General features: G+C 50.5%; 1 protein-coding gene across 2 annotated transcripts in view; it reads right to left on the minus strand.

Annotated features, from left to right (window-relative positions):
• Positions 1-6,160, minus strand: part of TNS2 (tensin 2) — a 166,208-nt gene extending 160,048 nt beyond the window's left edge. Inside the window, exon 1 of one of the 2 annotated variants that reach the window (XM_058167068.1) lies at positions 5,961-6,160. In XM_058167068.1, the coding sequence (XP_058023051.1) occupies positions 5,961-6,062 (102 nt within the window). In that variant the 5' untranslated portion in view covers positions 6,063-6,160. The remainder of the gene's footprint in view (positions 1-5,960) is intronic. The other variant, XM_058167065.1, reaches the window with a different exon arrangement.
• Between the last annotated feature and the right edge of the window lie 12,259 nt (positions 6,161-18,419).

Below are 18,419 nucleotides of genomic sequence, written 5' to 3' on the forward strand. Positions count from 1 at the left end.
GGCATATTTTCTTTTGGGGACAATTGGAATGTTGAGCAGATTTCATAATGGCATTTAGAGACTGAAAAAACAAAATGTGGTTCACTGATTCAAAAACTTGCATTCTCACTGTGATGCTCTAAAATTTGCTGATTTCTTTAGTAATAGCAATAGCACTTATATACCGCTTCACGGTGCTTTACAGCCCTCTCTAAGCAGTTTACAGAGTCAGCATATTGTCCCCTACAATCTGGGTCCTCATTTTATACCCCAGAAGTCTGGAAGACTGAGTCAACCTTGAGCCTGGTGAGATCTGAATTGCCAAATTGCAGGCAGCCAGCAGCCAGCAGAAGTAGCCTGCAGTACTGCCTTCTAACCACCGCGCCACCGGGGCTCTTTAATCGTGGAAATGGTTTTCCATCTGGCATCCAAATAAGCCAAGCAAAGCTTTTGTCCCAGTCCACATTTCTGTCAACAAGTCAGTATCCTGCTCCCAAACTAATTAGGGTTTGTAGGCCATTTTTGTCTGAGCCCGGAAACAAATTGATAGCCAAGAAATAGCTTTCACCATCAGCGAGATATAATTCTCTCTTAGGGAGTCCACTTAATGTTGAGGTTGTCAGCTAATAGTAATAGCTTCCAAATGCTTTTCATAGGTAGTTTGGAATCTAACATGAGGACAATCACAATATAGGCAACAGTGGTAACATTATTGCTTTCTAATCTCACAAGCTGCACCTGAAATAACAATTGAAAAAAATAAGAAAAATAAATTTTGAGCCATGGATACTATGGTCATTGATTAATACAAATAATTGCTGCACTACGAGGGGATTAAAAATCCCCTGGTAGGGAAACCTAAAATAGGGGTACAGGTAGTCCTCGACTTGTAACCACAATTGAGCCCAAAATTTCTATTGTTAAGTGAGACATATGTTAAGTGAGTTTTGTCCCATTTTACAACCTTTCTTGCCACATTTGTTAAATCAATTCACTGCGGTCAATAACTTAGCAACCCCGTTAAGTGAATCTGGCTTCCCCATTGACTTTGCTTGTCAGAAGGTGGCAAAAGGGGATCACATGATCTTGGGACACAGCAATGGTCATAAATATGAACCATTTAACAAACATCTGAATTTTGATCACAAAAGGTCGGAACTGTGAAAAACAGTCATAAGTCACATTTTTTCAGTGCCGTTGTACCTTTGAACAGTCACTAAACAAACTGTTGTAAATCGAGGACTACCTGTGCAGTGCAAATCCAGAATCAGGTTACATACCATCCTTCTGATCAACCGCTCATTCCACTATTTGGGGATTACGGTATAGGTGAGTAGCTTTCATCCATCTCATAGGGATTAAAGAAGCAAGTTCAGTTGGACATCACTGCCATGTCCGCATTAAATAGATGGGGGAACAGTTGCATGTCCTCACCATAGAGGTGAAAAATAAAGCAATTAAAGTCTCTGGACACCTTTATACTCATATGCCACACAGTGATGGTCCACAAGGTGTTGCTGTCTGAAATGAGCATGAGTATTTCCACGGTCAGGGAAGAAAGATGGCGAAGAGCCTCTGCAAGAGCCGTGGTGGCACAGTGGTTAGAATGCAATGTTGCAGGCTAATTCTGCTGCCTCCCGGCAGCCTGCAATTTAGCAGTTCAAGTCTCACTGACTCAAGGTTGACTCAGCCTTCCATTCTTCTGAGGTCGGTCAAATGAGGACCCAGATTGTTGGGGGCAATAGGCTGACTCTGTAAACCACTTAGAGAGGGTTGTAAAGTACTATGAAGTGGTATATAAGTGCTATTGCTATTCAGTCTGACATCTTTCCCAGTTGACTGCCTGAAGCAGAGAACCCATTCTTGCTCTTGAAAGGCTCAGCCCTGAATCAGTATCAATTGTTTTGTTTTGTTTTTTTTAAAAAGGGGGGGGGGATTGTGTGAAACAGCATTCATGGAAGAATGAGATGGACCTATAACTCCCACTGTATTTGAAAGCTGCCTTCCAAATAGGAGCAGGACAACCAAAATCCAATCAATTTACATTATGTCCACACTAACAACTTTGAAACACATTGTGATCGGCATTAGAATGCTGCCTAAAATGTGGCTGGCCAGTTTATGGAATGGTTGCAATGCAGTCTTTCTTTTTGGTAGATGATTGACACAATCACGGCGTTTATAAAAAAAAGACAGCACCTTTTCCAACTATGATATTTAATGAAAAGGCATAGTTTTAAAAGCCCCACCACCATCAGGGGCTGCAACTCATTTCACTAGTATGGTAGTTTAATACTCTCTGAGCCTGAAGAAGTGAGCTGCAGCTGACAAAATCTTCTGCCGTTCAATATGAAGACGCTGAATGAAATATATAAAATAGAATAGAATAGAATTTTTTATTGGCCAAGTGTGTTTGGACACACAAGGAATTTGTCTTGGTGCATATGCTCTCAGTGTACATAAAAGAAAAGATGAGTTCGTCAAAAATCATAAGGTACAATACTTAATGATAGTCATAGGTTACAAATAAGCAATCAGAAAACAATATCACTATAAATCATAAGAATACAAGCAACAAAGTTAATGAAATCACAAACAAAAGTTGATGCCTTAATCCAAGAGGAGTAGCTTTATGACTATGACGACTCTCACAAACTGCTGTTTTAAAATATGCCTTCTCCCAAATGTTCTTGGAAAGAACAGTATTTTGATCAGAATACCTTATAGGTACATTTCAGGACTAATAATAGTCACAGATTCAGCAATCCATTCAGAATAAGAGAAATGGAATGGCCTCTTTCGATGGAAAATAGAAGTTGGAAGGATTTTTGGAAGGCATCTAGGCTAGTCTACAGCTCAGTGCAGGGATTTTTCAAATCTAGCATCCCTGACATGTAACTAATCAGCCCATTTTTAAATATTTCCATCCAAGGAAAGCCCAACATCTTCCTTGGCAGTCTGATCTTCTGACCGCTGACTATTAAGCCAAAATCTGGTTCTGTTGCTATTTTCACCTATTAATTCTAATTCCAGTCTCCACTGAAAATCAGTCTGCTCTACTGTATCTTCTACAGTGGAGCCCTTCTGGTATGCAAAGACAATCCTTCATCTCTTTTTCTCCTGAATAAACAAGTGTCCCATGCTTCTCTTATTATGAATATCATAATAGCTTTCTTCTGGATCGTTTAATGTACCAGAGCCTCCATTTGTGGTGTTTGGCCTATCCAAAAATGACTTGGATGAGGAGTTAGAAAATGTGCAAATATTATAGGGGGAAGGGGGAATAGCAAACACTTCAGAGGATAAGATAAAGGATTCAGGACGATCATGAAAGGCTAATACAATAGGAGAAAAGAACAAGATGAATTTCAACAGTTAAAAACCCAAAGTCCTAGGTTTTAATAGGAAATATCAAAAGATATGAGTATAGAATGGGGGAGGCATACTGGGCAATAGTACATCTGCAAATTTATTTATTTATTTAATGTATTTATTTATATTGCCACCTATTCGCCCATGGCAACTCAAGGTGGCTTACAGAATAGAAAACCACATTTAAAACAATAAAACTAATAAAAAGAATCAAATTAATATAGTCCCACAGAGAAGGCCCTTCTTCTGGGTCCCACCAGGTGTATCTCCCTCAGGGATGGGACCCGCAACATTCCCTGCCTCCCCGCTGTGATGGGTCGAATAGATGTGACCGGCAATAGCACCAGCACCTGGTGAAATAGGCAGCCAATGCAGCTCCCACAGGAGAGGTGATACATGTGCACACCAAGGACTGCACAAAACCATGCAGGCCGCTGCATTTTGCACCAACTGGAGTTTCCGGATGCTCTTCAAGGGCAGCCCCATGTAGAGCATGTTGCAATAGTCAAGACGGGAAGTGTGGGCATGAGTGACTGTGAGTAGATATTGCAATCCTCAGTTGCATCAACAGAAATATAAGGTGATGCTCAAGAGAAGTTACTTTTCCCTGTTCTGCATTGATCAGATTATAGTTCAGCTACTGGATCAACTTGTACTGCATCTTATCTGATGAGGAGCAACCAAGATGATAAAGTGCCCAGAAGAAGGGGGAAAAAACCTAGGTAAAGGAATGGGATGTATTTAGCTTGGAAAAGAGGAAATTGCAAAGAAGATAACAACTGTCTTCAGGTACCTGAAGGATTGTCGTGCAAATATAGCAAAATTGTTCGGAGTTATTTTAGAAGACAGGGCAAAAAACAGCAGGCTTCTATTCCTGGGAAGTAGCAGTAACAATAGCACTTAGATTTATATACCACTTCACAGTGCTTTACAGCCCTCTCTAAGCAGTTTACAGAGTCAACATATTGCCCCCAACAAACTGGGTCCTCATTTTACCGGTCTCAGAAGGATAGAAGGCTGAGTCAACCTTCAGCCGGTTAGGACTGAACCACTGGCAGTCAGCAGAATTAGCCTGCAATACTGCATTCTAACCACTGCAGCAACATGGCTCTTTGGGGATTAAGGTATAGGTGAGTAGATTTCATTTGGACCAGGGATGAAATGCTCCCGGTTCGGACTAGATGCGGGTGGTTCAGAGAACCGGTGGCAAAAATCCCTGCCCACCCCCCCCATGCCCAACTGAGCTGCACTATCATCAGAGGGTTTTTTTTCCTTTCAAAAGCATTTTTTCCTTCGGCCAAAAAATGCTTTTAAAAGTAGAAAAAGAGCCTCTGATGATCAGGCAGCTCAGCCTTTTAAAAGCATTAAAAGCACCTTCAGCAGAAGAGGTTGTAGAAAAAATGCTTTTAAAAGTAAAAAAAACAACAAGGTTGGCCACTCCCACCCAGTCACATTACCCCACCACCACCAAGCCACGCCCACAGAACCGGTAGTAACAAATCTTACATTTCACTACTGATCTGGACATTAGAATTTTCTACTGGTGAGAAGCTGTTCAAGGTGGGCACCCTTTGCTGCGACAAAGCCAATAGCAGCTGAATGTCATCTGGCTGGATAGCACAACTCCGAACAATTTTGCTGTATTTGCATGACAGTCCTTCAGGTACTTGAAGACAGTTCTTTGCAGTTTCCTCTTTTCCAAGCTGAATACATCCCAGTCCTTCAGCTTAACCCCCACCCCTTCCAGGCACTTTATCCACTTGGTTGCTCCATCTTGGTTGCTCTCCATCAGATTATGCCGCAGAAGCAGATTCCTGCAGGGGACGAGGAGTCGGATTTGATAATCTCTAAGGTCCCTTCCGAGCGCTTCGATTCTATGCGTTTTGCCTGCAGAGGTGTCTTCTCACCCACCGAAGAGCAGATCCCGCCCGCCGCTATTTGCGCGGCAGCTTTGGCAACTCCTAGCTAGGGTTTTGTTTTTGTTTTTCCCCTCAAAGGGTAATAACCCTCCTTGACTCGTTTTCGCCTCACCGGAGCGCGCGGGCTTCGGAAATTTAAGAGCCGAGTCGGGCGCAGGTCTGGCGCACGATCCTCAAGACAACCCTGTCAAGAGGTCGCCGGTGCGCCCGTTTCCCTCCCACCCGCCAGCCCGCCACCCTGGGGAGCGAGCGCCTTTCCAGCGGCGACCTGAAGTCCCCGAAACCCGACCAAAACGCCTGGCGAGCTTCAAGCCTCCAGGGACTTTTTTTTACTTTCACGCCCTGCCTCCAGGAGCGAGGAAGGAAGCTCGCGCGCGAACCAAGCTGAAGTTCTGGGCGCGCATTTGAGGGGGAAACGGCGACCTGACTGAAGGAAGAAAGTGGGAGGGGGAGAGACGGGATGGGGGGGGGACAAGCAGACGAGGGATGCGTAAGTGCGCAACTGCCCCTCCTCGAATAAAAGTCTAAAGAGGCGCCCGCTCTTTGCGCGCTCCCTTTAACGCAACGCGCTCCCACACAGGGCCACAGTCGGATCCACTGACGCAGTCCGCAATTCGCGCTCGCTCGCGCCGAAGAAAAGCCGAGGTCTCTCTCTCTCTCTCACACACACATATATACAAACGCACGCACCTTGGTCAGCTGCATTCTGACGGCGCCCGATTGGCTCTTGTCCTGGCGGCGCGCGGAGCAGCACTCGGGCCCCCAGCACTCGGAGCCACCTGCCCTGCCCATGCGACCCCTTCGTCTGCTTGCTGACTCTTGCCCCGGCGGCAAGGTTGCGACGGCGGGTCTCCTCGCCTCCCCTTTCGCTGCTGGAGGCTCCGACTCGCCTCGCAGACTCCTCCTCCTTGTCCCTCTGCCCTCCCGGCCCGCCCCGTCCCCGCCGCTCTCCATCTCCCTCCTAGCCTGAATAAGAATTAAGAATAAGAATACCGAGGTCCCGTGCCAGAGCAAACTCGGAGCCCCGCGAGTTTACAAAAGGCCGGCCTGTAAACAGGTGGCAAAGCCCGTCCTCCCAAGTGAAGGGAGCCTAGTCTTGTGTTGTGGGGGGGGGGGGGGTAGCCCCTGTCTATAAAGGTTGGACCTTTTCGGGGAATAGCATGAACTGAGGAAGGGGGCGGAGGGAGGATGACGGGCTGCAGAGAGAGATGACATACTACTCTTGGAAAGAGAAAGAAGATGGCTTGTCAGAATGCGTGTGTAGACTCCAGCTAGCGTAGCGGGATAATTGGAAACACATTACTCCTGGAAAAAAATCCCTCCAGAGCCGTTTTAAGAGTAACAAAGAGGCATGTGTGCGGTTCAGCCAGATTCTGTATCCTGTTTCCTTCCAGTTTTTCAGGGCTCTGGGTCAGCGGTTTCATGGCCTGCCTCTCCAGAGAGAAGAAGGGTGGGGGGGAAGCAACCCAGGTTTCTGCATTTTAAGCAGGAATTGGGAGGGGGGGCAGAGAAAAGAGTTAAGGGAGCATGCGGCAAGTCGACTGAAAAATGTTTGTGTCAAGTTTTGCACAGAGGAGCGAGTTTGATTTAAGACCGCTGTCCATTGCTGGCTTACCTACGGAGAGTTACCTTATAGTGACATGACTTAGGGACTTTGAGGAAGCAGGCGTAGGATTGAGAATCGGTTTGGGGTAGTGGTTAAGGCAGCAAGCTGGAGACTGGGAGTTCTAGTCCCACCTTAGGCACAAAGCCAGCTGGGTGACCTTGAGCCAGTCATTCTTGCTCAGCCCTAGGAAGGAGACAAGGGCAAACCACTTCTGAAATCTTGTCAAGTAAACTGCAGGAACTGGTCCAGGCAGTTGCCACTTGAAGGCACCTAAACAAAACAAAACAAAAAAAAATGCATAAGACTGCTAAGCCTCACTTGTAGTTCTTGGCTGCCGACCTTGTACAAAACAACTCAGTAGAAAAAGTTGAAAGCTCCTCCCAGCTTAACTAAAGGCAAACTAAAAAAAATGGCCCAAATGCTTCGATTCTAATCCTTAGCTTTTCTTTTTGCTTTTTTTTGCTTTTAAACAGTTAAGGATCTCTGGTCCTTGTGCTGGCCAAAACACATGTCCACTGGAAAACATTTGTGATGGCCGGTTTTAAGTTCTTTCCTCCAGATTGTTTCAAAGTAGAGGGCTTTACCTAAATTTGTTTAGCTGTAGCCAATACTGTACAAATTTAAAATGTTTTAAAACTGAAATATTTCTTCTTTGTGCTTTCTTTTAAGCTATTATGTGCTGGAAATCTGGTAGCAGGTTTATGCAATGTTTAGAGACCTCCAAACTTATTAAAGTTTGTAAATTAACAAACTAATCTCTTTATTCATTGTAAAATATTCCATTTCAGTAAGTGAGGACACATATTAATTGGTGAGCCTGAAAAGTAAAAGACTACAGAAGTGTTTATCATTTAGATTTAGATTTGTTTATGGTTTATTATGCAATTACGGTATGTAGTTACTTTTAAGTTTATAAAAACACGAATTAGATACATTCCTTTTTTAACTACTATTTGTCAACTTATTTTGGCTATATCTAGAAATGTTCACTCCCATGTTGCTTCCTATTCCTAGAATTATATTTTGGGGTTAAAAAAGTTTCTGTTTCACCCAAGTTAGAACCAGGAAGACAACCTGGGTGAATCTAGTAGACCCAAGCACAAATTTAATATCAAAGTTGGTACCTGGAGTTTAAAGACATATTAGACTCCAGGCTTTTATGAAGAGTTCTGTTCTCAGATAGTACATGCTCTAGAACAGTGTAGGGATAAAGAGAGCAGGACACAGACCATCAGAACAAAGCAAAACAGATTGGCAAAAAAATGAGACACGTCTGTATAGTCTATATGCCGAATATAGATTAATAAGGGAAGCTGGGCTGGAAATAGACGAGTATGGTTTTAAAATTGAAGCAAAAGTTGGACTCTGAAGAAGCAGGAGAGGAAGAGTAATGACAATTTTGAACTTTAGTGTTGGAGAAGACTCTTGAGAATTGTACAATTCTCAGCCATTGTACATGTAGTCCTCAACTTACAACAGTTCGTTTAGTGACTGTTCGAAGTTACATTGAAAAAAGTGACTTATGACTGTTTTTCGCACAACTGTTGTGGCATCCCCATGGTCACGTGGTCAAAATTCAGACCCTTGGCAACTGATTCATATTTATGGCCACTGCAATGTCCCTGGATCATGTGATCCCCTTTTGCAAGCTTTTGACAAGCAAGGCCTATGGGGAAACCAGATTCACTTAATAACTGCGCTAATAACTTAACAGTTATTTATTATTATTATTATTTTATTAAATTTTTATACCGCCCTTCTCCCGAAGGACTCAGGGCGGTGTACAGCCAGAATAAAATACAGGATATATACAATTAAAACGAATTAAAATATAACAATTACTAAACGGCTGAGAATTAAAATGAATTTAAAATTTAAAATATTAATAAAACCCAATTTAAAATCAATCTATTTATGCCAGTCCCGCTTGAATAAATAAATATGTTTTTAGCTCACGACGGAAGGTCCGAAGATCAGGCACTTGACGTAGGCCAGGGGGGAGTTCATTCCAGAGCGTCGATGCTCCCACAGAGAAGGCCCTACTCCTGGGGGCCGCCAGCCGACATTGTTTGGCGGACGGCACCCTGAGGAGACCCTCTCTGTGAGAGCGTACAGGTCGGTGGGAGGCATAAGGTAACAGCAGGCGGTCTCGTAAGTACCCGGGTCCTAAGCCATGGAGCGCTTTAAAGGTGGTAACCACAATCTTGAAGCGCACCCGAAAGACTACAGGAAGCCAGTGCAGACTACGGAGCAGTGGTGTTACGTGGGAGCCACAAGCGGCTCCCATTACTACTCACGCAGCTGCATTCTGGAGTAACTGCAGCCTCCGGGTGCACCTCAAGGGCAGCCCCATGTAGAGAGCATTGCAGTAATCCAGCCGAGACGTAACCAGAGCATGAGTGACTGTGCATAAGGTATCCCGGTCAAGGAAGGGACGCAACTGGCGAACCAAGCGAACTTGGTAAAAGGCCCTCCTGGAGACGGCTGCCAGATGTTCATCAAAGGACAGCCGTCCATCCAGGAGGACGCCCAAGTTGCGAACCACCTCCTTTGGGGCCACTAACTCACCCCCAACAGTCAGCTGTGGATGCAGCTGACTGTACCGGGGTGCCGGCATCCACAGCCACTCCGTCTTGGAGGGATTGAGCTTGAGTCTGTTTCTCCCCATCCAGACCCGTACAGCTTCCAGGCACCGGGACAGCACTTCGATAGCTTCGTTGGGGTGGTCCGGGGTGGAAAAGTACAGCTGAGTATCATCAGCGTACAGATGATAACTCACCCTGAAACCACTGATGACCTCACCCAGCGGCTTCATATAGATGTTGAACAGGGTAGGCGAGAGAATCGACCCCTGAGGTACCCCACAAGTGAGGCACCTCGAGGACAACCTCTGCCCCCCTGTCAACACCGTCTGCGACCGGTCAGAGAGATAGGAGGAGAACCACCTATAAACGGTGCCTCCCACTCCCAATCCCTCCAACCGGCGCAGCAGGATACCATGGTCGATGGTATCAAAAGCCGCTGAGAGATCTAATAGGACCAGGGCAGAGGAACAACCCCTGTCCCTGGCCCTCCAGAGGTCATCCACCAACGCGACCAAAGCCATCTCCGTGCTGTAACCGGGTCGGAAGCCGGACTGGAACGGGTCTAGATAGACAGCTTCCTCCAGGTGCCAGGGAAGCTGCCATGCAGCCACACTCTCTACAACCTTCGCTAAAAAGCGAAGGTTGGAGACTGGACGGTAGTTTCCCAAAATAGCTGGGTCCAGGGAAGGCTTCTTCAGGAGAGGTCTCACCACCGCCTCTTTCAAGGCGGCGGGGAAAACCCTGTTCTGTTTCCCTTCCCCCAATACTCCCAGCAAAGAGTCCGTCAGAGGCCTTCCTTTTTTTTCCTTTTATTTACATAGATACATGTCCTGGCCACGTCTACCCACGGGCCTGCCAAGTTTCTGGAGATAACGAGGAAATTATAGATAAGGCCAGAATTACTCACGAATATATTCTTCCCTCCATGAATTAGCTTGCGCCAAATTCATTGTTTTGTCCGAGACAAAAAACCAGGAAGTCCCGCCTCCTATTTATAGTCTCTGCAGATGTCACTGCATGACAATTATGACTTGGCTTTGTCCCAACTCTTCCGCTGCTGCGCACGCCGATCAAGCCTTCGTAACCTTGCGTCCCTCCAAAACTGTTCTTGGGCGTTGCCAAATCAGAAGAAAAGCCGGGAGAATCAGGCTTGCCGGCCCCTCCCTTTGAGTGGGTGCCAGGGAGGGAGAGGGCTCAAGAGAAGCAGGGCTTGCCAGGTCTTCTCCCTCATTTTCTGAATCATCCGAGTCCAGGAGTCTGGGTCCAGGAACCTGGGTCACAACACTATCCCTCACCGCAGGGCCCTTCCCCCGGGGCTGACGATCGGGATGCGGTCGGGCTGGGTTCTGCTCATGGAAGGCCTGCACCAGGTCAGGGGCATGAACGTCGGAGGCATCTACCCAGGAGAAATCAGTCCCGTATCCCTTCCACGCGATCAAATATTGGAAACGACCCTTTAGCCAGCGAGAGTCTCGACGCTGTGGACTTCAGATTCCTCAGATCCGTCCTCAGCGACAGTGACGGGTGCTGTTGGGCACCGAAGGGGACTCGTGTGGCCTCAGGAACCAGAAGGGACCGTGAAAACGGGTGGATCCGCATGGATCGTGGCAGGGTCAGTCGGTAGGCTACCGGGTTGATGACTGCCTCGACAGGGAACGGGCCGATGAATCGGTGGTCCAACTTCTTTACCGGGCGGTCGGACGGGAGGTGTTTGGTGGAGAGCCACACCGGTCTCCAACTGCCAGCGGGGCGTTGCCCGGGAGCGGTCGGCGGACCGTTGTAGTCCTCCTTTGCCCGATTCAGCTGCTGGCGTACCAACTGTTGGACCGCATGCAATTCCGTCAGGAAGGTCTGCGTTCGGGAACAGGAGAGTCCGGTGGTGCCAGAGGAAGAGCGCGGATGGTACCCCACATTGGCAAAGAACGGGTCATCTGAGTAGAGGTGTGCTGAGAGTTGTTAAAAGCAAACTCCGCCAGGGACAGGTAGTCGCCCAGTTGTCCTGTTGCTGGTTGATGAAGCAACGGAGATACTGTTCCAGTATACCGATGACCTTCTCTGTACCCCGCCGGTCTCCGGATGGTGCGATGACGACAGACATACCTGCACCTCCAACGCGCCATCAGGCTCTTCCAGAAGCGGGCTGTGAACTGAACTCCGCGGTCCGAAACCACCCTGTCCGGTAGACCATGGAGGCGGAAGATGTGCTGCAGAAAGAGACGGGCGTTTTGCGGCTGTGGGCAGTCCGCGGCATGGGATGAAGTGTGCCATCTTGGTGAGCATGTCCACCACCACCAGCACCGTGGTGAACCCAGAGGACGGCGGCAGGTCTGTCAGGAAATCCATAGAGATCGCCCCAGGGTCTGTCGGGTGTCGGCAAGGGCTGGAGGAGCCGGGAGGGGCCCCGTGGCGGTCTTGGCTTGCCGGCACGGCACGCAGGATGTCACGTAGGCATGTATATCATGCCGCACTGGGCCACCAAAAGGTCCGTGTCACCAGGTGGAGGGTCTTGAAGAACCCAAAATGTCCTGCTGCAGGGTTGTCGTGGCACTGGGTCATGACGAGGGCTCGGGGTGGTCCTGTGGGCACATATAATCGCCCAAACTTGAGTAAGTCCTCCTCCAAGGTCCAAGGAGACGTGGGGCCCACCTCCGCTCTCCTTTGCTGCGACCAGGCGCCCTGGCGCTGCGCCTCGCACCTGGGCCCGCAAGTCCACTGGCTCCGTGCTGCGGCCAAGGCTTCTGCCGCAGCACTGTCCGTGGAGGAAGGGGTCCTTGGCGCAGAGGTACTCTGGCTTGCGGGACAGGGCATCCGCCTCCGGTTGTGACCGCTGGGAATGTAGGTCACGCGAAGTTGAACCGGCAAAACAACGACCACCGGATCTGCCGCTGGTTCAACTTCCGAGCTGTGGTGAGGTGCTCGAGATTCCGATGGTCCGCTCGACCTCCACCTGATGTCGGGCCCTCCAGATGGTGTCGCCAAGCCTCGAATGCAGCCTTGATAGCCAGCAACTCTTTTTCCCAGATAGTGTAGTTGCGCTCGGAAGGGTTGAGTTTCCGGGAGTAGTAAGCGCAGGGAAAAAGTGTGCCGCCATTCGTCGGAGCCTGTAGCAGCACCGCTCCCAGAGCCACATTGGACGCGTCCGTTTCCACCACAAAAGGCCGGAGCGGGTCGGGATGCCTCAGGACGGGTTCCGTGACGAAGGCTTTCTTGAGGGCTGTGAATGCTTCTTGCTGCGGGGGACCCCACCGGAATGCAACCTTCTTCCTGAGGAGCTGGGTAAGTGGAGCTGTCAGTGTGGCGAAGCCCGGGATGAAGGTCCGGTAGTAGTTGGCGGCCCAGTAGGCGCTGAACATCCTTCACCCGACGAGGGGCTTCCCAGCTACACAAAGCTTCTACTTTACATGGGTCCATGGCTATGCCCTCGGGCGAGATGATATGCCCGAGGAATTCTATGGAAGTCCGGAAGAAGACGCATTTCTCCAGTTTCGCATTGAGTTGTTGCTCCCGCAAGCGTTGCAGAACCAGACTGACGTGTCGAAGGTGGCTTTCCCTGGACCGGGAGTAAATCAGGATGTCGTCGAGGTAGATAACCACGAACCGATCCAACATGTCTCGAACACGCTGCTCATGAAGTGCTGAAAACGGCGGGAGCATTGGTCAACCCAAATGGCATGACAGTGTATTCGTAGTGTCCGTATCGGGTGCGAATGCCGTCTTCCATCCGCCTCCTTCTCGTATCCGCACCAGGTTGTAGGCCCCCCGGAGATCGAGCTTGGTGAAGATCGTGGCCTCCCGCAACCTTTCCAGTAGCTCCGGGATGAGCGGCAGGGGGTAGCGATTCCGCACCGTAATGGCGTTTAGCCGGCGGTAATCACAGCATAGGCGCAAGTCCCCTGTCTTCTTCTTCACAAAGAGGACCGGGGCCGAGAGGGACTTTGAAGGCCGGATGAACCCTCGGGCCAGGTTTTTGTCCAGGAAGTCCCTGACGGCGGCCAACTCGGGCTCCGACATGGAATACAGGCGTCCCACAGGCAGTGGTGCGTTGGGCAGAAGGTCCACCGGGCAATCGTAGGGCCGATGCGGGGTAGTCGGTCCGCCTCCTTCTCGCTGAACACGCCGGGCGAAGTCCGTCAGCTCAGGAGGCAAGGTGATGGCAGCGGTGGGGACGTACTGGCCGGCACAGGTGTGCCGGATGTGACCGACGCACTGCAGACGCGGGAAAGAGATGGCGTTCCGCGACCAGGCCACCTGAGGATCGTGGGTCCGAAGCCAGGCCAACCCAAGGACCAAGGGAAAATGAAGGTCCGCCGTGACATAAAACTGGATCGCCACCTCATGGTCCCCAATAGCCAGGCGCAAAGGTTGGGTGGCGAATTTAATGGGGCCGGACACCAGTTCTCGCCCATCAATTGTCTCTACCCGCATCGGAGGGTCCACGGAACCACGGGACCGCAAACTGGGTCACAAAGGCCTGGTCCATAAAGTTTGTTGTGGCCCCTGAGTCCACCAGCGCATGCGCCTGGAGCCCGTCCGACTGGTTCCCCAACCATATCCGTGTGTCCAGAATCAGATGCCGAGGGGGCCCAGAGTCTACTTCCAACGCCCAGTGGGGCTTAGTACGTGCCCGACCTAGAGTTTCCCCGAGGTCGGGCCTGCTCCGTGTCCCGATTGGTCATGCTGTGATTGGGGACCGGCGTGCGTGCCCCACTTTGCTTTCTGGGGCAAGAAGCGGCGAAGTGGCCGGGCTCCCCACAGTACAGGCACAATCCCCCTTGGCGCCTCCGGTTCCGCTCCTGGGCTGTTAGGCGAGGTCTCGGACAAAATGTTCTGTTTCCCTTCCCCCAATACTCCCAGCAAAGAGTCCGTCAGAGGCCTTCCTTTTTTTTTCCCTTTTATTTACATAGATACATGTCCTGGCCACGTCTACCCACGGGCCTGCCAAGTTTCTGGAGATAACGAGGAAATTATAGATAAGGCCAGAATTACTCACGAATATATTCTTCCCTCCATGAATTAGCTTGCGCCAAATTCATTGTTTTGTCCGAGACAAAAAACCAGGAAGTCCCGCCTCCTATTTATAGTCTCTGCAGATGTCACTGCATGACAATTATGACTTGGCTTTGTCCCAACTCTTCCGCTGCTGCGCACGCCGATCAAGCCTTCGTAACCTTGCGTCCCTCCAAAACTGTTCTTGGGGCGTTGCCAAATCAGAAGAAAGCCCGGGAGAATCAGGCCCCGCCGGCCCCTCCCTCTGAGTGGGTGCCAGGGAGGGAGAGGGCTCAAGAGAAGCAGGGCTTGCCAGGTCTTCTCCCTCATTTTCTGAATCATCCGAGTCCAGGAGTCTGGGTCCAGGAACCTGGGTCACAACAAACCCCTTCAACCAAAGAAGCATTTATAATCCCCTGGGCCAGCCTCGTGTCACTTCCTGAGCAGCCAGTACTAACCAGGAAGGACACGGGTCCAGTAAACATGTAGTTGCATGCAACCTCCCCAGCAGCCTGTCCACGTCCTCGATAGCCACAGAATCAAACTCATCCCAAATAACCTCCACAAGACGTGTCTCTGCCATCTCGGCTGAATCATCGCAATCATGGTCCAAGCCATCACGAAGCTGAACGATTTTATCGTATAGATAACCGTTAAACTCCTCAGCTCGTCCCTGTAGGGGGTCATCCCGACCCTCCTGTTGAAGGAGGGAACGGGTCACCCGAAACAGGGTGGCCGGGCAGTTATCTGCCGATGCAATGAGGGTGGAAACGTAGGAACATTTCGCCTCCTCATGGTCCCCAATAGCCAGGCGCAAAGGCTGGGTGGCGAATTTAATGGGGCCGGACACCAGTTCTCGCCCATCAATTGTCTCTACCCGCATCGGAGGGTCCACGGAACCACGGGACCGCAAACTGGGTCACAACAAACCCTTCAACCAAAGAAGCATTTATAACCCCCTGGGCCACCCTCGTGTCACTACCTGAGCAGCCAGTACTAACCAGGAAGGACACGGGTCCAGTAAACATGTAGTTGCATGCAACCTCCCCAGCAGCCTGTCCACGTCCTCGATAGCCACAGAATCAAACTCATCCCAAATAACCTCCACAAGACGTGTCTCTGCCATCTCGGCTGAATCATCGCAATCATGGTCCAAGCCATCACGAAGCTGAACGATTTTATCGTATAGATAACCGTTAAACTCCTCAGCTCGTCCCTGTAGGGGTCATCCCGACCCTCCTGTTGAATGTCGTGTCCCACTCCTCCGCTGACAGCTGGGTCAGGAAGGCTTCTTCAGGAGAGGGCTCAAGAGAAGCAGGGCTTGCCAGGTCTTCTCCTCATTTTCTGAATCATCCGAGTCCAGGAGTCTGGGTCCAGGAAGGCTTCTTCAGGAGAGGGCTCAAGAGAAGCAGGGCTTGCCAGGTCTTCTCCCTCATTTTCTGAATCATCCGAGTCCAGGAGTCTGGGTCCAGGAAGGCTTCTTCAGGAGAGGGCTCAAGAGAAGCAGGGCTTGCCAGGTCTTCTCCCTCATTTTCTGAATCATCCGAGTCCAGGAGTCTGGGTCCAGGAACCTGGGTCACAACAAACCCCTTCAACCAAAGAAGCATTTATAATCCCCTGGGCCAGCCTCGTGTCACTTCCTGAGCAGCCAGTACTAACCAGGAAGGACACGGGTCCAGTAAACATGTAGTTGCATGCAACCTCCCCAGCAGCCTGTCCACGTCCTCGATAGCCACAGAATCAAACTCATCCCAAATAACCTCCACAAGACGTGTCTCTGCCATCTCGGCTGAATCATCGCAATCATGGTCCAAGCCATCACGAAGCTGAACGATTTTATCGTATAGATAACCGTTAAACTCCTCAGCTCGTCCCTGTAGGGGGTCATCCCGACCCTCCTGTTGAAGGAGGGAACGGGTCACCCGAAACAGGGTGGCCGGGCAGTTATCTGCCGATGCAATGAGGGTGGAAACGTAGGAACATTTCGCCTCCCTCATTGCCACTAGGTAGGTCTTAGTAAAAGACCTCACTAGTGTCTGATCAGCCTCGGAACGGCTGGACCTCCAAATACTCTCTAGGCGTCTTCTCCAGCGTTTCATCTCTCTCAGCTCCTCGGAGAACCAGGGAGCCAATTGAGATCTACGCCGGGTCAGAGGCCGCAAAGGCATGACACGGTCCAAAGCCCCAGCCGTGGCCCGTTCCCAAGCCGCAACCAGTTCTTCAGTCGTGCCGTGGGTAAGATCCTCAGGAAACGGCCCAAGCTCCGTCAGGAACCTCTCCGGGTCCATCAGGCGCCTGGGACGGAACGCATCGGCACCATCTCCCTGCGGCGGGGAGCAGCGGTCCAAAAGTCTAGGCGAAGGAGAAAATGATCTGACCATGACACCGGTTCTTTCACTATATCTCCTAAAACCAGACCATTTACCCACTGACCAGAGATAAAAATCAAGTCTAGCGCGCCTCCCCCAATGTGTGTAGGGCCATCAGTTACTTGAATCAGGTCCAAGGCCGTCATGGAGGCCTGGAACTCCTGAACCACTGTTGATGACAAGCCGGCCGATGGCAAGTTGAAATCTCCCAAGACCAAAAGTCTGGGAACCTCAACCGCCACGCCAGCAAGCACCTCTAGTAGTTCAGGTAGGGCTGTAGTCACGCAGCAAGGAGCCAGGTACGTGATCAACAGCCCCATCTGATTCCGATGGCCCCACTTCACAAGGAGGGATTCACAGCCAGCTATCTGAGGGACAGTGGACTCCCTCGGCTCCAGACTTTCTCTAATCACAACCGCCACCCCCCCCCACCCCTACCTTGGGCCCTTGGCTGATGGAATGCACGGAAACCCGGAGGGCACAGTTCGACCAGGGGTACACCCCCTTCTGTGCCCAGCCAGGTCTCCGTAATGCCCATAAAGTCCACGGACTCCCTCTGAATAAGGTCACAAATCAGGGGAGCCTTGGTGACCACGGACCGGGCATTGCAGAGCATCAGCCGTAGACCCAAGCTCTGAGGATCTTGACCATCCGGGGAACGAGTGAGGACTGGGGGGCCGGAGCACATGATCACCTTTAAACATCGAACACGTGCTCCCAAAGAACGATACGGCCCACTGCCTCCGCCATATCTGCCCCTCCCACTTACCGTACAGATGGAATGATACTCTCTGCTCTGTTCAAACCCCTCCCCCCCTGTCTTCGGACCAGCTAAAATAGTGTCGTGAGCATGCGCTAGGACTGGACATACCCTCCCCGACGGGTTTCCCCCAACACCCGCCCTTACCCTCCCCCCCTTTAAAAATTCCCTGTTTAAAAATCCCCAAAGGCTCTTCCTAGACGCATGCCACCTCTGTGGGTCCCAAGACCCGTCATTGAGGCCGGCCCTTGGTAATGCAGTGGGCCATTCCTGCGAGGCAGGGGCACCTCGCAGGCGGAGGAGTTCATGTGCGGAGTATCGCATGTTGAAAAGCAGAGACAGCGAGAGAGAGTCATATCCTCAGAATGGACAAGGCAAGAATAGATGGTCCGACCCGTGGGAGGCCACTTTGTCCGGTGGTAAATCAGAAGAAGGCCAACAAACCCATGTGGCAAATAGGTGAGTACCGTCGTCATCCCCACCATCGCTGGCACTGTCAATTCCCGGAAAAGGAAATCCCCCGATAGATCTTACAAAACCGGGTGGAATCCCCTCCCCCCCTCTTCCAAACAGGGCGGGGGGTCCAAAACCCGTCGAAACAACAATGACCCAGCGAGGAGAATAGTACATGGGGCCAAGAAGGATGCCGTTCTCAAAGCTCACCCCCCGCGGCCTTATTTCCATACCGCGGTCTCGTCCAGACTTCCAGCACCGATGATAAGGGCGGGCGCAGATGTAAACTCAGCGGACCAGGCGCCGATAGACAAATGCGGGCGTGGGCCATGTCCTTCCACATATCGCCCCAACCGCCCGCACAATGGCCGCCGCCTCTGCCATCTCCCA

This window comes from Ahaetulla prasina, chromosome 2, assembly GCF_028640845.1.
Source record: "Ahaetulla prasina isolate Xishuangbanna chromosome 2, ASM2864084v1, whole genome shotgun sequence".
Lineage (NCBI taxonomy): Eukaryota > Metazoa > Chordata > Lepidosauria > Squamata > Colubridae > Ahaetulla > Ahaetulla prasina.